The 22,044-nt window shown below is 41.2% G+C and overlaps 1 protein-coding gene across 6 annotated transcripts in view; it reads left to right on the plus strand.

Annotated features, from left to right (window-relative positions):
- slc20a2 (solute carrier family 20 member 2) overlaps positions 1-22,044 on the plus strand; it is a 61,277-nt gene that overhangs the window by 14,655 nt on the left and 24,578 nt on the right. For 4 of the 6 annotated variants that reach the window (XR_016114677.1, XM_088994024.1, XM_088994027.1 and 1 more), the window contains exons 2-4: positions 17,547-18,088; positions 19,872-20,012; positions 20,241-20,326. Coding sequence is in view for 5 of the 6 variants with exons in the window: in XM_088994024.1 (XP_088850150.1) it covers positions 17,800-18,088; positions 19,872-20,012; positions 20,241-20,326 (516 nt within the window). In the remaining variant the exon portion in view is untranslated. Of the gene's footprint in view, positions 1-9,283; positions 9,463-12,018; positions 12,242-17,546; positions 18,089-19,871; positions 20,013-20,240; positions 20,327-22,044 lie in introns of those variants that run through there. The other 2 variants (XM_088994025.1, XM_088994026.1) reach the window with 2 other exon arrangements.

Raw genomic sequence — 22,044 nt, forward strand, 5'->3', positions numbered from 1 at the left:
GGGAAAACATTGCTAGAGATCTGACCAGCGCTTTATCGGCATACCCCCCACGAGAAAAAACAAAACCCGAACAAATTCGGCAATGGCGCCCCATGTCGGAAATGGCAGTGAATGTGTTAATAGTTCAGCGTATTATTAGCCAATTCACTGTTCCTAAAGTATTAATAAGGATATTCATGCTAAACTAACTGCATGATTAATAGACTATGATTTCTTTCCTTATACCCACCCTCATCCATTAACACTCTTCATTTACATAATTTGACCTTTATAGATTGATGATACTCCAAATATAGATATGATAATCACTTTGGAACACAGTCTGGAAAATACAACCGCTGTGAAAATTTTTGTGTTGTGTAAAAACATGAATGGGAATCAAAGAGCATGCAAGAGCAAACAGGTTTTCTTCAAATGTGATGTCGTTTGAAATTTTGCCCGGTGACGTGAGAGATTAGGATTCAATGTCATGAAAGTTCACAAAGACCCCCCACCCCCGCAGTACTGAACAGCCGATGACATCTTCATAATGTTTCACGCGTCATTATGGTGCCAGTGCTGTACGAGAAAAGGAGCAGAACTTCTAATGCTGCGGAGGCTTCTGCTTTAAGCCTGTCAACATAAAGTTTACACATTAGCACCAAATGAAATTAAATACTGTTATTTTCCTGTCAGTGTGCGGATGTGTCGAGATGGGAACAAGCGAGGATTTGTTTGCTCGCTATTTGTTTTGTTTCCTGTGAGGATTATGGGGTGCATTCCTTGGAGGATTCTTGTGCGATTGTGCCGCACTGATAGTGTCACGATGAAAGACTGCAATTGTTGAGTTTCACGGGCAACTTCCTGACCGCCGATTTTTATTTTGCAACAAGGGAGCGAGAGAGTCCACTTAAAAATCAGGTCTCACAACTACTGTCAGCAGCCACGACTCAATTTCTTCCTGTAAAAGAAGTCGTGCATAACCCAAGCCTCTACTGTAGCACCTTATAATGTGGTGTGCCTTGTATTAGGAAAGCTTTTATATATTTATATATCATATTTGGAAAAACTTGTTTCATTCATTGAAGGTGCGCCTTATACTCCAGTGCGCCTTATATATGGAAAAAGTATGAAAATAAACCATTCATTGGGGTACGCCTTATACTCCGGTGTGCCTTATACACTGGAAAATATGGTAATCTTTTGGAGAAGAGAATGAAAAATAAATGCGGTGGCAGACACACATAGGTGGATAAATTACAGTATAGGTGAAAAAAGTTCTGAAATGATTAATTTTAGTCTCAATGTATTTTTCTATCATAAAAACGTTTGAACCCGTGTGTGTATGACCAAACTTTTTATTTCCCTAATGAATTCAACTCACCCCTTTTATGAATTGAAACAGATGGTATCCAATAATAATAACTACACCATTGTGAAGCATCAAAATACATTCAATGTCCGTGCACCAATCCGAAATTGATCCCTTCAAGGACCCCTTCACACAACCTGTAGTTATGAAATTCCGTGACCACCAACATTCGTTCCGTTTGGCTAATGCTCGCCGCACGTTTCTGAGCATTACACTTAGTTTTTTCCTTAAAATAACAGTATGCCGCTAATCGGCTGACACACTGACTGGGCGGACCTAATCTGACCGGCCTCGTGGCTAAACGTCCGTGGGAAGCTTTTGCGCACCAAGATTGGACGCAGATTTAATACGGGACGTGCGTTTACGTCTGAACAGAAGGAAGCCGTTGCTGGTGTGTACAGGACCCCGTGTGCTTACTCCCCGCCTTGTCTCCCACTCTGTGCACACAGCAGCAGGCGCTAATCAAAGTGCCCCCCTAATACCGTTAGCTGGGTCATGTGCTGAAAGCCAGGATTAGGAGCAGGAGGGCACAGGCCAATAGATCCAGCTTAGCGGGGAACCTTCTCTCTCTCTCTCTCTCTCTCTCTCTCTCTCTCTCTCTCTCTCTCTCTCTCTCTCTCTCTCTCTCTCTCTCTCTCTCTCTCTCTCTCTCTCTCTCACTCACTTACACTTATCTTTCTGTCTTTCTTTCTATATAGATGCAAACACCGGATATCACGCATGCCTCTCCAAGCTACTAAGAATGTGTGACATGTGGCAGTGTACTGTATGTATGCACTGTAGGCTTTTCCCCTTGAATGTGGCTTGGCATCATGATAAATGTTCACTCATTCACTGCCATTCCCGAATTGAAAAGCATGACATGGAGCGCTATTCCCGAATTTGTTCAGGATTTCTTGTGGAGGGGTTGCTGATAAAACACTCGTTAGACCTCTGTCAATGTTTTTCCCTCTCACAAGGGAGCAGTATTTGCCTTTTGTACAACCGCCCCCATTTCAAGCCCAGATAACTCCAGACCCGTATAACTTGGGAATTAACTCTTTTTCTTCCTGAGAGTAAGTTTTTTACGCTCCATTGAATGTTTATGTAGTCCTGAAAGTCAATATTTTCTGAGTCATGGAATTTGAGTGAAAATGACAAAAACCCTGACACATCGTCTGGCAGTGAATGAGTTAAAAGCGCACACATTTTCATTATCATAAAAAAACTCTTTTTTCCACTGCCTGTGTACAGTGCTGGCAGACCATGAAAATCTTGTGTGAGCTGTCTGTTTCCGAAAATGTCACTGTAAACAAACAGTGCTCATTTCGTCCCGACTGAGATGTTCCCCGGGGGGGAATTGTGTTTGCTGATTAGTGTGGTGCGGAGTTTTTGCACATGCCTCATGCAAAGATCTGTACAATTGCCAAGTGTAATTTCAGCAGTCTTATAATTAAGTACTGCTTACATGACAGAATATGTACTTTAATGGGTGCTGGTCACAGCGTTGCACTTGTTTTTTTTTCTTCCCCTAATTAAAAGTAATATACTGATTCTGGTCTCCAAACTGCTCCACTGCTGGTCAGGGTAATGCGAGCCATGGTCACATTGATTCGTCACGCAATTGTGTCCTTTGGTGCTTTGAAAAGGTGCTTATAAATTATTTTATTTTATTTTATTTTATTTTATTTTATTTTATTTTATTTTATTTTAGTTGAGTCATGTTGTGTTATTTTATTTTATTTTATTTTATTTTATTTTTAAATAATAACAATAATAATAATTGAATGTACTCATTTGCATGCGACAAGAACCACCTTTTCAAATGTTGCTAGAAAAAAAATCCATAAAATTGACACACCCTGGAATGCATTGAATAAAAGCACAAACACCCTAAATTCTAAAAAAAAACTAATGAAGTTCCAATATTTTTTTTACCTGCGATTGGCAGACAACCAGTTCAGGGTGTCCCCTGCATACTGCCCGAAAGTGAGATGGGACTGGCCCCAGCATATTCATGAAACCTGTGGGGATAAAGCGTATTGACAAATTTATAGATGAGTATTTTCTCCAAAAAATGTAGTCTGATCGGGAAGATTGTGAAAAAAAAAAAACATTCCAAATATGACTAAAAATAACGATTCAAAATATTGGGGCTAAGAATGTAAAACAATACTGAAGATGCAAATACCCAGGTGCAGAGCCGCAAGTGTGCGAGGTGTTGACTGTCTTATTTTGAAAGTGTCCTTATATTTCTTTCATTGAAAGGAAGAATAACAGAAGGATGATTTTAAGGTCATTGCTTGTAGCTGACATTTGTATTGTGGACATCGCAGTCATCGATGGATGATTCATTTCGATGGATGAGTTAACTACAAGGCTCTTTGGACGTAAACTCTGTTTGAAATATTAGAGCAAAGACATTTAGTAATATTTGGGGAAAAAATATATTTTTTCGTAACTTACATCTTTATTATTTTTACAACATACAAGACCATTTGAAATTGAACATTTGAATACAGAATGCTTTGTGGCCAATTTGTATAGCAACATCCTTTTGTAACTGTTCAAAATTATTCAACAAGGAAAACAACCAATCAACCCATCAACAAAAACAAAACAAATAATAACAATAAAGGAAAAATATAGTGATTAATAGTGACAAGTTACCCATATTTTTTATTTATATTCATGAGCTAACTTGACTGTCTGATTTGTGGTGCCGCTAGTTCATTAATTTGTTTGATTGTATTTTATATTCATCCCATTATTCCCATTTTGTTTTAAACTTCCCTACTTGGACCCTCAATATGTGTGTGAATCTAGCCAACTCAAATATCTCTTCCTCTATTCTGAGCCATTGGTTCTTTGTTGGTGGGTCAGTTTTAAACCATTTTATTGTTAGGGGAAAATAGCTTTAACTTTGTCATGTTTATTCCCCAATTAACAATGTCAATCTGGCGTTTTTTTAAAAGCAAGACTGATCACGCGGATCACATTTCAGTGGCTTGGGTTATGTAACGTGACAACCATACGTTAACATTTGTTAAAGACATTTGGCAATCCCTTCTTATGAAGAGGACATTTGGCAGTCACGTGCGGAAGAGGATTCATTCAATCCCCTGAGCACTGCTACAAAACGTCCTTAATCAACGTCGCACCTTGTCCTCAATGCACCACGTCTTCACTTTCACCGGCGGCTACTTTGCGGCGCTAACACATGCTGATACCGAACCATGCCGATCCGAGATCACCACTCTCGGCTCCGGCAAACCGCGTTGGTATGTTGAACTTCCTGGCGCTACTGTACTTGTGAGCCCAGAGCCAGATTAACATTTCTCTGTTGCAAACACAACCTACTCATGAAAGGGTAGCAGGGTGCATAGTCAGGGAAAAGGGGTGAAGCTTTCCAGTTGGTAACCGCTGCTGTTTCGACAGAGGCGAAGAAAACAGAAAAGACCTTGCCTTTTAAGATGACTCCAACGTTCAGGGACATGGAAGCAGACGAGAAAACAAGATTAAAACCGGACACCTAACTTTTTTAAGAAGGCAGAATTGGTTGGCATAAATTGTGATAAATGTCTTATGACAAGAAACGGGTGTTGGTCAGTTTCGGAAAGTTGTTCTTATAGATAAAAAATAGTCACCTCACCAGAATAATTTTTATAATATATTCGTCTCTCTGTTGAAGCTTTATCTACAAAACGGTTATACAGTGGAGCAAAGGCAAAAGCCGCCTTGGTTTCACTATTCAGATCCAAATCCTTACTAAATATTCTGGGAAAAATACATCTTAAAAGCTGCTCGAAAATCCAGGGATCGAAACCGAAGATCTTGCACGGCCCTCACATATCTCGCAAGCAAATGTCACAAGACCTTGGCATATTTTTGTGTGACCTCAGTTAAAATGTAACTCCATGTTTTTTACCCATATTTTTTGTTTATCTGTGTCATATGAGGCCCCTTCACACCTAAACAGTGGACACTACTCGCCATGTCATTCATTAGTGGTCACAGTTATTTTTTTCCAGTTTTTTTTCCGCTTCTTTTTCCCATTCTGCCCAATAGGAAAATGTTAGGTCTGAATCCAAACCAATGAACAACCAGTTGTTCCCCAATACTTTGTGTTCCACATTTGAGTTCCCCTGCACAATGTGCAAGATCTTATTTTTAATGCTCTTTGAAACACCCTTTCAAACAAACAAACAAATAAACAAATGCAATGACATCAACGTTACTTCAACAAGTCCAAAGTGAAAAGTCATTTTGCCATTTCGGAACAGGGGAGTGAAACCGAAGAGAGCTGACATTAAAATACTATTTTAACATAACTTACTCAGCATGATTGTTTGTTGTTGTAACGCATTTGGCACCCCTGTTTGTTGCTAAGGCCGCCTGTCCATTGTTTGGAGTATGAACTTTTATATGGCCACTTAAAGGACTACCGACACCATTTTTTTGTTTCCTAACTGACATCCGAAAAACGTTTTATAGCATCTAAAATACCCAAAACACACAGGCTGATATTTTAGTCAAATGCAAAACACCAATAAAAATAACTTGAAGTGTCCCAAAACTACTTCAAAATGACCTCAGAAAGTTTCCCTGTCAGAAGGTCCCGCCCCCTTGTTCGTGACGTCACGCCAGGACGTCTTGCCTTGCTCGAGAATCAAAACAATGGCTTCAGATTCGGAGAAGATGCTTTCTTGCTACTCATCCAGTTACGAATATGATTCAAATAGTTCTGAAGAGGAAAGCATAAATGTTTGCAATCGATTAAAGAAGTCCTTCCGTGTCATTAAGAGCAAGTCTTAAAACGTAAACTATAGCTATATGCGGTGGAATCTTTGTAAAATAGGCTCAGTAGAAGTCATTTGAAATGATTTTACAAATTATGGACACAACTTGTCCGTAGGCGTCGGTTGTCCTTTAAAAATCACTCAATTTGTTTTTGTCACTCATGTTACACAAAGACATTACATTCACATTTCATTCTCATTATGCTATCATTCCTCATATAAAATCTAGAAAGGCTGTAAAAAATATGTATCATAAGAGACTGTCAAATTTACCTTCATTTGGTACCGCGCTACACAGAAAGAAGAAATAACATACATTAATCCATTCACTGCCTGGCAATGTGCAAAAATATGTCCAACCTGATGCCAGGGTTTTTGTCATTTTCATTCATATTGCAGGACTCACAGGATATTGAGTTTTTGGACTACATAAGCATTTAATACAGCGTTAGAAACCTTAGACCCTCTTCTTTCATCAGTAAAAAAAATTCATTTCTATCTTATTTGGTTCTGGAGAATAACTCTGGAGAGTTGATTACTAAGTTATATGGGTCTAGAGTTATCTGAGCTTGAAATGGGAGTGGGTGTACAAAATACAACACATACATATTAATTTATATAGCGCTTTTAACATGCTGCCCTTCGCGGAAGGGGAAAACGTTGCCAGTGGTCTGGCCAATTTTGAAAAATTACCGGTTTCTCCGTTACATCCGTCTACAGTATGTCACGCTTGACATCAAGGCGCGCTTCTCAGTCATGTGACATGTTACCGCTAAAATGAAACCCAAAATGAGTCACAAACAAACATTTAGAAAGTTTCTTTGAGAAGGGGAAAAGGGCCACCCGGGAGATCAAAGAGAAGCCTATGACCTTCAAGAAAACGAAGGCTATATTTAATCGAGAGTATCACAAGTCCTTAAAATAGGCATCTCAATGGAATATTCCCAAGCACCTAGCCCACTCTTCATAATATACGACAATGTTGAATCATATTTTCCATGCACTTATCTCATTTTGAAGGTGGGTTTAAACTTTACCATAGCAATCAGAGTGTTGTGGCCAGATACAACGTTCCTCATGTTATGATTTGTGTATCATTATGTTTCGAAAATACCGCAATTATCATGCAGGTTATATATTATTTCATTGTAAAGCACGGGTCGTATAAATATTGTCTGACATTAAACCCGTCCTGTAGGCAAAAAAAGGTTGGGGACTGCTGTGCTACAGCATTTCACCCCTATAAAGATAGGAACCATCTTGTAAATGAAATTGGATATTAATCAGAATCATTTTTATTGCCAAGTATGTAGAACACATAAGGAATTTTACTCCGGTAGAACACGCTGCAGTAGTATCACCATCAAAAAAAATGCAAAGAGGCACTATAGAGTCCTATTGGGGTTACTGTTTAAGGAGTTAATGGCTTGGGGGAAGAAGCTGTTTAAATGTCTGCTGGATTTGGTGCGCATGGATCGGTAGCGAGGAGGGTCCAGTAGGATTTTCCGCACCCTTGTTTGGATTCTTGCAGTGTGCAAGTCCTCGAGAGTGGGTAGGGCAGTGCCAATGATTTTTTCCACCGTCCTAACAGTCGGTTGAATTCGGATTTTGTCCATTTTTGTGGCGGCTCCCAACCAAACGGTGATGGAAGAACACAGGATGGATTCGATGACAGCCGTGTAGAAATGTCGCAGCACCTCCTGTGGCAGGCCATGCTTCTAACTTCTAACAGTCAGAATCAGAATCATCTTTATTGGCCAAGTATGGAGGACACTAATAAATGCTATTCTAATATAATCTAATCTAATACAAACTAATCTAATTCCTTAATGTAAGTGATACCTCTCGGGAACAGCTGTGAGACAATATGCAAAGTATCAAGCAGATAGTGGCTTCAAGTGAGTACACAGCTGGAGCTACAATGATTATAACGAGATGGCGCTCCACAGGGTTGTGCAAAATTGCAAAGACGCACTATACAGTTATATTTGGGTTACTGTTTAAAGAGTTAAGAAGTTAAGAAGCTGTTTAAATAAATGTCTGCTGGATTTGGTGCACAATGTGCTACCGATCGCACAATGTGCTACCGATGCTACCGATGCTACCGACGCTACCGATCCATGTGCACTGCACATGGATCGGTAGCATCTGCCCCCCTGCAGGGAGTAGCTGGAAGAGGTGGTGGGCAGGGTGCGGAGGGTCCAGCAGGATTTTCTGAGCTCTTGTCTGGATTCTTGCAGTGTGCAAGTCCTCGAGAGTGGGTAGGGCAGTTCCAATGATTTTTTTCTGCCATCCTAACTGTCCGTTGAAGTCGGATTTTGGCCATTTTTGTGATCAAGGATGATCATGTCTACAGCGATAAATTAATTATCCTGTGACTTTGATACTATCGCAAATAAGTTGCTCCTGTTCTTTCTGGTAGCATTGAGTACCTGACAAAGACGTTTTTTTTTCCGGTTGAAGGTTAAAATATGGTATTATCATTTCCATCTGATCGTAGTGTACAAGATGTTTACTATGGGCATGTACGAGTGTGTCACAGTCAAAACAATAATGGCATAACTGCCTCTTCAGCCAATTATGCATTGACTGCACTGCTTCAACGTGCTTTTCGGAGCATTACCTTGCCAAAATCTCATTCACGTGTCACATATGCAACAGTGAACAGTATTTATATCAAGGTGCAAATTGCTTCATTCTTTGAGGTTTTTGCGGCTCTGCTCGAACGCATATTGCTTTGATAACATCATCTGAATGGGAACTTTGTGTTGCTTAATTGCAATGAGTTAATGTTATTACTCGACCAAGAAAAATGCTTTTGTTGAACTTGTATACAGAGAGGGGGAAAAAACAAGAGAATGTTTGGGAAAAGTCAAGTCGTTGTGTTGAGACAAAGTGAGAGGCGCTGTGTTGTCGGGGGAATGGGGGGGTTGGAAGTGGTGTTGAAACAGACATTCTCATTGCAGTCATGCATGCTGTTGTTGTCATTCTTGACCCCACGCCCCTCTATGCCATCAACACCTCTCCTCCTCTTCCTACACATGGAGTCTTGACTGATCATAACACTGCACAGAATGTGCGTGCACACGCATGTGCGTGCACTTTGCTCGTAGGCGACAGCGCCCTCCCGCTGCTGGAGCACACAGAGTCAGCAGGTGCAGCTGACGCAGAAAGGCTTTCGAGCAGGCACGGCCAGTTGGGGCACTGAGAGGAGAGGAGCCACGGGAGCACCGGCTCACAACTCTTAGACACACACTGGACAAATCACTGAGCGGCTGAGAGGACCGAGAGGAGACTGCGCTTCATATAAATAGCTTTGCTTCAGTCATGTATGTAAGTAACATTTGGGTTTGTAATATGGGGATAATGTGCGGCGAGGTTGGGGAAAGGATCGGTGAGGCGTAAATCATTTACATCCATGCATTTATAGCTGTCATGAATTGTAAAATATTACAGAGTTGCGGTCTGGAAGGGGAATAAAACACCTCTGACTGGTCAGTGAAGCCATGCCGGGCTATTGTGGAGGCAGTGAAATATTCCTCTAATATTATTGTAAAGACTTAGCCAACCGGACTCTGCTTTTTGTCTGGAAAATGACGACCTTGTTATGACTCAGACCCTGCCGGGTCGACAAAACAGAGTGGCATAGAGGCGCACTGTTGCCAATGGGTAATTGAAAGGAACAATTGTGGCGGAGATGGTGTGTGGTCGGTCATGTGCAATGAGGCTGCATACCCAAGACAATGTCGCCACATGGCGCAACATCAGCATCATCACCTCCTCCAAGGAGGTAATGTTTTAATGACATCTTGTTGTCAGAATTACAGTCAAAATATGAAACTATAATATGTCTGCGAGCCATTTAATATTTTTAGTTTTGAATATTACATTGATGAACCAAGTTTATGGGATAAACATTTATTTTACATCCTTAAAAATAATGGTGGGCCGTCCATGTCACTTCTAGGCCTTCAGCAGTGCTACGTTTGACTCAATGAGCTGCGAGTGTGGTGTGATATTACTACACGTCCATGAGAGGGTGCAGTTGGCCAGGAAATAACTTATGACTTGAAGAAACTTAAGAAATACAGTCATTAAACTGTTCGATTTTTTTTTTACAATGAATGTCTGAATTCATGATAAGCTCATAAAATTGCAATATTATTTGCTATTTTCGCTAGCTTCGAAGCTGTCCAACCTTAACGATGTCCATCTAGTCTTGCAAAGTATGTCCTGAAAATGGCTTTAACATTGTATCTGCAGCCAAATCCATTTCTGTGGGTTGGCAAAACCGCTATTAAATCAATACAACAATATATTTGCTTATGATGCTTGCTACAGATACATTGTGCTAGCTCTGGCCAGTATGCTCTTATCACCTAGTGGCTAGTGATACTATAATTGGCTAGTGACTAGCCAATCACGTGACTAGCTAATCATAGTTTGTGAAAACTGACGTTTCCAGCGCCTTCCAGCAGGTCTTGGGTTGTCAACTCGAACAGTTACATCAACATTGATTTTTATGCTCAGGGCCTGCAGAACTGATTGTGAAGGGGTACAGATCGATTTTTGACCCTGGTAACAAATGATGGCTGAAATGTGATTGGTTAAATTCTTAAATACGAATACAAACATCTGGAAGCAGCACAACAGGGGAAAAGCAAAGAAAAGTAATTCTAAATTGTCTTTCAGCTTGAAAGACAATTTGGAATTACTTTGTAAGAATTCATGGACAAAATATAATTCACATTACATATTCAGATATTTTTAGGCCGGCAGAGAAGGCCTTGCAGGCCCTGACAGCCCACCACTGCTTAAATGATGCATGCATTGATGCATATTATTGATGGCCATGAAAGGGCGCTATATTCACAGTCCATACTGTCGTTTATGTGACGGTAGGTATGTGTGGCTTCAAAAGACGCAGTCTGTTCTGGTGAATGCAGTGCGTGTCAGGGATTGAGGTAGAGTTGGCTGTTATGAGCTCTAGCTAGCTATTAACTGACTGACTGGCTGTTGGCCGTCGATGCATTTTACTGAATTGTGCCATATTATCTCCATTACGTCCTTCTATGATGGACTGGTGGCGCAAGTCAAGATGATAATTGACTTGGTCGCATAATGCTAACATTAAAACTTCTTGCTTGCATAATGAGTGCAAAAAAACAACCAATGTGGAGAGCGACTCTTGATTTCATTTTCCGTTCTTCATATCCTTCACGCACTTTATTTTGGTTCAGTGGCGTCTCTTTTTTGTTTAAGATCTACGATAGTGACCCCAATAAAGTGTTTTTATTTTATTTTATATATTATAAGTGCTGGCTAAAACGTGGCAGGGTTGGAACTGAATTATATGATGCATTGGTCACCCTTGACGGGGATCTTTACTAGCTTGCGTGGGGAGCTCACATTATTCTCTTTGCACTGAGGGATGGGAGAATCTCTTTCTGAATGTTCTGAGCTCCTGTTTTCATTATATGGTTTCACTGATCTGAGTGATGCTTCCCAGATTCATTAATCCAGCTTGACTGTTTTCAGTTTTACTCCCGTTCCTTCCAGACAGAATTCATAAACATGAGATCAAATTCCCAAGCATTATTTGTAGAATTGAACTGTTCTAGAATTTTTATCTATTCATTGTGATCCACTTCGACTTGCGGAACTCAAAGTTCTGGCTTTCACTGTCCTTGATCTCGACAGTCCGCCATCATTGGCTGCTTCCTCCTCTCACGTCCACCCTCTCTGCACACCGACAGCCACTCATTGGCCTGCGTGTGTTCTCAACGTAGAGATTATCCTTTGGAAAGGCTGTCTAGACTCGTCTCGGTTCTGATTTTCTCTCTCTTTCTCTCTCTCAACACCATAACCTGCCGAAATCTCATTCTGTCTGTCCCGCTCTCTCGAGTCTCCATTCACTCCTCCTGTCATCATCTACTCTCTCACACCATCTCTTTTCCAGTCATTCACACGGTCAGTCTCTTTTTGGCTTTTATCTTACTATCAGCACCACCTCCGCTCACTTCCCCCTCCTCCCCATACACAGACACACACAAACGTTGCTGTACTGTCTTCACCAAACGACAGTTTCTCGCAGATGTGGGTCCGGTTGAAGGTGAGTGGAATTTACTTTCAGGATCGCTCTTGTTCTCTTTCTTGTCATAAGTCAGTCAGCCATCTGTTGCCTTGTCCTTGGACGTCAGGTGTATCACAATGACAGCGGGAATCATCATCCCGTGCCGCATGCGACTTCCGCTTTCTGGCCCTTTCAGCGTCCATCCACGGTTTAGTGAGAGGAGGCGGGGTGGACTGTGCCCGCCGCGTGTCAATGCGGGGCCGAGCTCGTGACACGGTGTTTCCCGCCAGCTGTAGTGTCGGCGCTGCAGTGGCATCTCAGCCAGATTCATGAGCCATTGTGCTGCAAACAGTGAGAGGAGGGATCACATTGTTGGCACGGCGCGGGTTTCCACAGGCAGACGTTGTAGCTTAGCATGCTAGTTTGCTGTCAGGGGAATATTTTCTGCAAAGCTGTTCCCCTTTGAAGTCTTACACTGTGGAATGTCGATTTTTGTTTTCCAAATTATGAGCCTTTCCCATCACTGCTTCTCTGTAACGTGGATGAACGTCAAATCCTATTTTGACCTTTGGTGTCAATTGGTTGTAGTTTGCTAGCATTAGGCAGCGTTAAACTACGAGGCAGTAAAAAAAAACTTGACGCCCATAAAATCCCAAATATTGGAGCGATTGTTTTGAGCTTTTGTGAGATTGATATGGGCATGGATGAAGACGTGCGTGTGAATTTTGGTTGTACTTTTTCTCCTTGTGAAAGATCTGTGGGGAGGTAAAAGCTTATTGACCATCTTCTTCTTTTCCTTTCGGCTTTTCCCTTCAAGGGGTCGCCAGAGCGAATCAGTATCCTCCATCTTCAGAGGTTTAATCCACGTTTGTTATAGCCAAGCTTTTACGTCGGATGCCCTGCTTATTGACCATAAAATCCAAAATACTATCGTTTTGTTAATTTCAAGGATCAAATTGGGGGAAGGTAAAGATGTGCATGTGAATTTTCGCAATTGGTCGTAATTTTCTGAAATTAACTCATTCGCTGGCAAACGATGTGCAAAAATGTGTCCACTCCAGTGCCAGGGTTTTTGTCATTTTCACTGAAATTGCAGGACCGACAGAATATTGAGTTTTAGGACTACATAAACATTCAATTCAGCGGAAGAAACCTTAAACTCTTCTTTCCTCAGTAAAAACGAGTTAATTACTAAGTTATATGGGTCTGGAGTTACCTGAGCTAAAATGGGGGTGGCTTCACAAAATACAATACAATGCATACATATTGATTTATATCGCGGTTTCACAACAGCTGAAGATGTAACATAGTGCTAACATGGACAAAAGGCAAATGCTGCCCCGTCGCGGAAGGGGAAAACATTGCCAGAGGTCTGACCAGCGCTTCATCAGCACCCCTGCAAGAAAAACCAAAACCCGAACAAATTCGTGAATGGTGCTCAACGTCATCTTTTTCAATTCCCGAATAAATTCGGGAATGGCAGCAAATGAGTTAAGTCATGCAACACCCCCTCCCCCAATTAAGGGTTTTAGTCTCTTTATGTGTCTGTGTCTCCCTTGACCACACACAAGAAATTGTCTCTGCTACAAATAATTCTCAAGAAGAGCTTGTTGTCACTTTCAAGTGGTTTTTATCCGGGTGTTCAGGACAGGATGATTCATTAACAAATTGCATTACAACCTGCAGTATGCAAACATTGGCGAACAACCGTGAATGAATGAATTTGACTTGTGCACATGCCAAAATTATGCACAGAGAATATCGTAGCAACATTCAGGACAGTTGCCACTCCCGAATAGTGAAGTATGTGTTGTGTAAATATGAATTTTGTCAGCGTCAGCACCTCGGACAGTGTTTATACGCAAAAGATTTCCAGTCTTGATGGACACGGTTGGAGACGTTTAACTTGAATTGAAGATCTTTCTTATTATGGTAGGAAAGTACAGTGCAGTACAATCTGTGCCCTATTTTCGTTTGCCAGCGAGCGCATATGATCCTAATCTCTTTGAAAATGTTTGTTTTTTTCTCCCTCAGTGACTGCAGAACTCCTTGCTTTCTGAAACAAGATTTTGCTATCTTGCTGAGAGTGAGAATAATTTTGCGAGATTTTTCTGACTGGGCACTATATAAGGTCCCTGCTATACCTAAAAATGGTTCAGATTTTGCACATTTTTTTCAAGACATGCGTTTACAATGACTCATCAACTAGTTGTGCAACGTGCCCTTGAATTTGGTGAGGATTCTCTGAATATGATGAAGGTCACAGAAAAAAAGTGGGCTTCTTGAAAGTCTTAATTCGTTTAGATTCAAATTGTTAATTTCATGTATTCATTCCAAACTGAGTGAAATGGTTTTTTTAACTCATTCACTGCCAGACGTGCAGACATGTGTCCACTCCAGTGCCGGGGTTTATGTCATAGTCACTCAAATTCCAGGACCCACAGAATATTTAGTTTTAGGACTACATAAACATTCCATGCATCTTAGGAAACTTTAGATTATCTTATTTCAACAGAAAAAAGAGTGAATTCCTAAATTATATGGGTCTGAGTTGTATGAGCTTGAAATGAAGGCGGCTGTCCAAGATACAATGCAATACATACATATTGGTTCATATAGTGCTTCAACAACAGCTGAAGCTGGGACAAAGTGCTAACATGGAAAAAAGGGAAATGTTACCCCCTTGTGGAAAGGAAAAAACATTGCCAGAGGCCTTATCGGCACCCAAATAAGAAAAAAAAAAAACAGAACAAATTTGGGAATGTCGCTCTGTCATATTTTCAATTCTTGAATGGCAGTGAATAAGTTAATATATTAAAAATGTACTGTACTTTGGTTTACAGTACAAATGCAATATTTTGGGGAGAGATGCAATAGGATGCTATCAGTCGTGTATGCCAGTCATCAGTTGTCGTCAAATGTCCCATTTACTGTATTTGTTTTAAGTACTTTACGGGCCACCATCAATTCCACTTTTATATACAGTAAAGTCTCGTTATATCGATATCGGATATATCGATAGTCCCGGTTATATCGATATTTTTTCGGACTCCCTTGAATATCGATATAACGAGACTTTACTGTATATATATATATATATATATATATATATATATATATATATATATATATATATATATATACAGTATGTGACATAATATATACTGTTTAACCGTTTTGTACAGCTGTTTCTCAAAGCTGTCACAAAGCATTGGAAACCACTGACCTTCATAAATGTGGTGTAGACAGTTTAATTCGATACAAATCACATCAACTTCACAGGCCTACGCGCCGGCTAAATTTCATTTCCATCGGATTCACAGTGTCTGTATCACCATCCCACAAATGTTGTTATAATGATAAGCTGCAGGAGCGCTGCTAGGTATGAAAAACAAGTTCAGATAGATAGACGCAAAGAAATGTGGCCCAAGAGTTTTGTGCACACCGAGGCAGGAAATGCTAGTGATGTTTGAGTGGTCTGGTGTAGTCACGATGCACCGGTCGGCGTGATTCAATAAAGAAAGCAATGTTGTATAAGTCTGCCATTTCCTTTCTCGGTGGAAGCAACAGCATTTTGTCCTTTGCTGTAATTTAACAGGAAGTGTTGTAACCTTTTCCCAGCAGCTGTATTACCTGGTTGTAAATTATTAACCTGGTGTGGTTTGGAGGCAATCATATTGGTCAACAGGATTGCCATTTATAACGTCCCCTTGAGGATCCTTTTCGATGAGAAAGGAAATCACGGCCGTCGTTTTTCAGTTTAATTTTAAAGCCGTTTGACAGCAAACCGTCAGCGCAGAATTAAATGCTTTGAATTTTAAATTGACCAAGGAATCAAATAAACTGTCAACATGACACATACTTATCCAATGTAGTTTCACCTGCACTTAATCAACGTCACTTAAGCTTTTATATGCGTCTGCCATGTTCCAATGGAGGACAGAGAATAGTGTGTGACCTCAGTATTTCCAGATGGAGGCTCTCCTGTGAGGAATAGAGTAACTGCTTGCCCCCCCCTACTCGCAATGAGCACAGCTCACGCTGAGCTAATCGACTTGTTTACATGAAATGCGCCCTATGAACAATTGACACGACCGTAGAAGGCAATGGTCCGTTCGACCAACATAATAAAGCAGCATTGTGTTCATGCTTCTAATTTTACATTGGCTGAAAATTCAATTGTCAGCATCTAACACCATTAGCATACATTTAGGATGGACATTGTGATTGACTATATGATTAATGGCTAATTTTCATTGTTTGGTGAATCAAATAGGCACACCGCACACTACACAGACGTGCTCTGTTTTTAAAGGTCATCATTATTTGAGTTCAGCAACAAACTGTATCCATTGTTACCTATTTTAGAGGCGGCCATTTTGCCACTTACTGTTGACTGCAAATGGCACCACAGATCCTCAAGACTCAAGGAACAACCAATTATGGCTCAGCTTCAGAAAATAGGTGGGTGGTTTTACCTGAGCCCTGAGCAACTTTGCGGTTATTTTTAGTCAACAGGAAGTGGCAAAATGGCCGAGCCCCGAGATTGGTATTACCGGGTGGATTTGGTTACATAATTTATATTCCACAAACACAGTATTAATCCAAATACAGTGTTTAAATCAACAAAGGCACATAAAACACATTATTTTAAAGAAAAGTTTGGGTTGATGTTCTCTTTAACTCATTCACTGCCAGACGTGCAAAAATGTGTCCACTCCAGTGCCAGGGTTTTTGTCATTGTCACTTGAATTCCAGTACCCACAGAATATTGAGTTTTAGGACTACATAAACAATCAATACAGCGTTAGAAACCTTACATTCTCTTTTTTCATCTCAAAAGAGTTACTTCCTAAATTTTATGGTCTGGTGTTATATGAGCTTGAAATGAGGGTGGCTGTCCAAAATATTGATATAGGGCTTAAACAACCGCTGAACCTGTAGCAAAGTGCTGACATGGAAAAAGGGAAATATTACCCCCTTGTGGAAAAGAAAAAAATGGATTGCCAGGGGCAATGGCCAGGGCTTTGTCGGCACCCAAGCATGAAAAAACAAAACCCGAACAAATTTGGGAATGCTCTCTATGTCATACCACACCAACGAATAGCCCTTCTTTGGTGTGGTTCCAAAATATTTTTTTATCATTATCACAATTCTGAGCTACACTGATCATGTCAAAAGAATATATATAATTGTGTCGTCGCCAATTCAGATAAAATGTACAGTTCACCACTATCGCCTCCGTTTTCTTTTTGGCATTTTGGTTCAGTTAAAATGGTTATTTCTGTCAGGAGCGGTCTAAAATTGTTGAAAAGCACTCAGGGTTCTCTCTTTTCTCTTGCAGGATAGAGAACGTGCGGACAGGCTGCCTCACACTAAACTATGGAATGCTCTCTGCACCCAACATCACTAGTCTCCAATCTTTGGACTCACCTCCACAAGCTTAGTTAACAGTTGTGCTCCACCCCTTTTTCCGACCAGGGGACGAAGAAAAGGAGCGGGCCCCTCGAGCCCTCCACCATCCCCGGGGCACTTTCACTTTTTAGTGTATTTAAGATTCTGTCTTTGTCTTGTGCCCGGTGTGAAAACATATCAAAATGGATCTGGATTCATATCTGTGGATGGTCATTTTTGGCTTTATCATCGCCTTCATTCTGGCCTTTTCGGTGGGCGCCAACGACGTGGCCAACTCATTTGGCACGGCGGTGGGGTCCGGGGTGGTCACGCTGAAGCAGGCCTGCTTCCTCGCATCCATTTTTGAAACGTTGGGGTCCATGCTGCTAGGTGCCAAAGTGGGCGAGACCATTCGCAAAGGCATCATCGACGTTAACTTGTACAACGAGACGGTGCCTGTGCTCATGGCAGGCGAGGTCAGCGCCATGGTCGGTAAGTTACCACTGATTTCGGCTTGGTCTGTGGCAATTCTAAATCAATGAATTTATTGGTAATAATACTCACTTTTGATGACACTATCAGAGAGGCGTTCACTTAACCATTTGACCATTTCTTGTGGTTTGTAGAACTGCAATGCATCATTCTTGGAGATGTTCTTGCCCAGGGGTGTCAAACATGCGGGCCGGAACCGGACCCCAAGGAGGTTTGATCAGGCCCGCATGATAATTTCAAAGTGGAAAAAATGCAAAAACGACATGGAATTCATATTTTTAATGAGATGCAATTCAAGGATTGTCCACTAGGGCGCACAGTGTAGCTGTTTCGATCAACGTAGAAGAAAACAGCTGTTTTTTTCAACCGTGGTCTTTTTTTTTTCAACCACAGTTTCAACACCCTCATTAGCCAAAATGTCATTATCCAAACAGAGAAAAGTAGATAAGGAGTGTAGAATTTTCAATGAAAAATGAACCATGTCATATTTTTTACAGAGATGCATTGGAAACCTTTGTGCTTGGTGTGTTTTCAACAAGTTTCGGTAGTGAAGGAATGATATTTGGTTATTTATAGCATGTATGGTGTCATTTTAATGGTCCGGCCCACTTGACATCGACCGAGGCCATATGTGGCCCACCATGGGAAATGAGTTTGACACCCCTGTTCTTGACTCTCCGTAGTCATTCATTTAATTTTACACACCATCCCAGCGCCTCAGGTCTGCTGACCAGACATTATTAGATGTGCCAAAAACTAATCGGTGGCTCAGAGGAAATCGGGCCTTATCCGTTACTGGGGCCGCACTCTGGAATGACCTGCCTTTTGTCCATGTTAGCGCATTGTTACAGCTTCAGCTGTTCTTAAAGCATGATATAAATCAATATTTATTGTATTGTATTGCACTTAACAGTGTGGGGACCAAAATAGACACGATTGAATGGCTGATATATATTTTATATCAGACTTCAACCAAACTTTTCTTGATTCATCATTCTGTCTACCAAAATCGGTCCTGATATGAACCTTTGTGATAATTCCGAACTTTTAGACTCACTTGGAAATGTCACTTTTAAAAAGCTAAATGAAAATAGCATTCGATTAATCAGAAATCCAATCTGAACACTGTTAACTTATTCACTTCCATATATGTGCAAAAATGTGATCACTTCAGTGCCAGGGTTTTTGTCATTTTCACTCCAATTCCGGGACCCACATAATATTGAGTTTTAGGACTACATAACCTCTCTTCTTTCATCAGAAAAAAATAATTTCTAGCTTATTTGGTTCTGGAGTAATATGAGTTGCAAGAGGGATACAAAAGGCAAATGCTGCCCCCTCGTGGTTGGGAAAAAACATTACCAAAGGTCTAAGCAGCGCTTTATCGGCACACCCCCGCAGGAAAATACAAAACCCGAACAAATTCGGGAATGACGCTCCGTGTCACACTTTTCAATTCCCGAATAATTTCGGGAATGGCAGTGAATGAGTTAATGGGCCAAAAATTTCATCACCCCTTAAAAAAGACCCTTCGTAAGAGACTCACAAAATTTTGAATGTTAGTGTATAGTTGCCGTCAGCACAATGACTATACCAGAAGGAACACGTCAGGAAAAAGCCAAAGTAGAATGAGTACTGGAAATGAAACATTTTAGGAACAAAAAGCTACCATTTAGAGGCAGTTTAGAGGCATGTGACTGTGAGATGTAATGACGCAAATGCACCCATGCCGTTTTATTGAATACCTCACCCCCATCAATTAACGTCTGTGTGTGGTTTACAGGCTCGGCAGTATGGCAGCTCATCGCCTCCTTCCTCAAACTGCCCATTTCCGGAACCCACTGCATTGTGGGCGCCACCATCGGCTTCTCCATGGTCGCCATAGGCACCAAGGGCGTCCAGTGGATGCAGTTGGTCAAGATTGGTAATATAAATCCTTTTTAAAATGTTAGCTTAGGTATTGTGAAACTCCCCGCAAGAAAGTCTTTTATATCTATTGACCGGCAGCCAAGTGAGTTGCTGGAGTTACCTCCCCCACGTGGTTTAGCGCCTTGGTTTTCAGAGGCATGGGGAAGATGCATAATGAACAGAAAGATGAATACAAGTGTTTCAATTGGTACTTTTGGGCCTGATCACTTCTCTCTATGTGCAGTGTCGTCGTGGTTCATCTCCCCCTTGTTGTCTGGGCTTATGTCTGGAGTTCTCTTTCTTCTCATCAGGAATACCATTCTCAACAAGGTGGGTTGTTGCAATCAGTACAGACACTTTTTTTTTACGGGTACAGTATGTTGAAAAATGTTTGGACAGAGATGCTCTAAGTTAGATTTTTTTTATTGCGCGCCTTTTTCCAGTCGACCTCGCTTGCGATTGGCTGCGTACTGTGCTTCACGCGCACACATGCAAACAGATACATTAGAGGTTTCAAAGGCTGGATGTTTACGCGACGGACACCAAGGCTGACCAATCAGCTGACCAATATGCTGAAGTCTTGCCAACGAGTTCAGGCCCCGATCCGCCGAGCTCCCTTATGATTGACTGCGTAGAGTATGTGGGCAGGGAGGAAATCCTTATTCCCAGTTGACGCTCCAGGATGACGTGATGCATAACAAAAAGTAATGGCTGCTGGCACGTCATTCCGTAATGACGTGCCAGCAGCTTCAGTAATAGCTTACTGAAGACCCAAGATCGTAGGTGTGAATTTCCCGTTCAGTGTTTGACTTAAACATACATTCCATGCAAAATACAGCACTGAAGCAATTTTACGAACAAATTCACCTTACGAACGACTGCTCGGAATGCATCTCGTTCGTAAGGTGGGGAGCATCTGTATTCGCCTCTTGGTCTTTTAAAGAATCAATCAGGAAGTCGGTGTGGATCCATTTGTTCTCCCCCGAATCTTGGTAAATTCCCTCTTGTGCTTCCAACTTTGTGGGATCAGTTTGGGGGACGTTCCAGCATGATGGCGCCACTGTGGAAGAACATGACGTCTGAGCTCAACCCTATGAAGCACTTTTGGGTTGTACTGGAACTGAAACTGTAAATCACTTAATTATCAGCTGTTAAATGAACACTTTTCTTTGAACGGACTTTTTCCACCTGAATCCTGTTGTTGCGTTGTTCAGCTTTTATGGTTCATCCACACTTACAAAAACAGTGTCACAAATAATTGATCGCCCCAAAATTGTGAGCACTGCCATAAAACAACACTTTCAGTTGACTCAATTGGATTTATTAAAGAGCCAGGACACAAAATCGATAAATTTTTTAAATGGATTTGAGAAATTGGTTTTGACGGTTTATGTGAGTTATTATTTCTATTCAAGTGTGGTTAATCAAATCAGAATGCGTGTAATTTTACGGCCTTTTTTTCTACTGTCATCCTGATTTAGTCCCTGTATGAAAAAAAAAACGGTACTCACCGGCACGCATGTGCACAACTGTGAAAAAAACTTACTTCAGCACAGATAAAAATCCATTTGCTTTGGCAACACCAGCGCGTCTCGTGTTATATAAGAGGCAATCTCTGGCAAGTGAGGAAGGAAAGCGTGTGGCAACTCATTGGAAGGTCACGACAGCGTGATCGCAGGGTGAATACCTCGCTGGGACGATTGGTTCAAGCAGACTGCCTGCATCGGCGGCTCAAAGTCAGGATGTGCTCGTTTGTGTCTCGGCTGGCTGTTGCGGTTGGTAGAAGGGGAAAATTTGGTGTTGATATTCAATGGACAACCGACGCCTCCGGACAAGTTGTGTCCATAATTTGTAAAATCACTTCAAATGACTTCTACTGAGCATATTTTACAAAGATTCCACGGCATATAGCTATATTTTACGTTTTAAGGCGATGGTGAATCGTTGTGTGTTGCACCAAGACTACTATTTGATTCTAGTTGACACAAATTCCCAGCAGACAAATCAGCCCATTTCCAACGGAGCTTGGGCGCCATCTTGTGCATTTT

The sequence above is a fragment of the Hippocampus bargibanti genome, linkage group LG04 (assembly GCF_051943395.1).
Source record: "Hippocampus bargibanti isolate YZ-2025 linkage group LG04, ASM5194339v1, whole genome shotgun sequence".
In the NCBI taxonomy this organism is placed as follows: Eukaryota; Metazoa; Chordata; class Actinopteri; order Syngnathiformes; family Syngnathidae; genus Hippocampus; species Hippocampus bargibanti.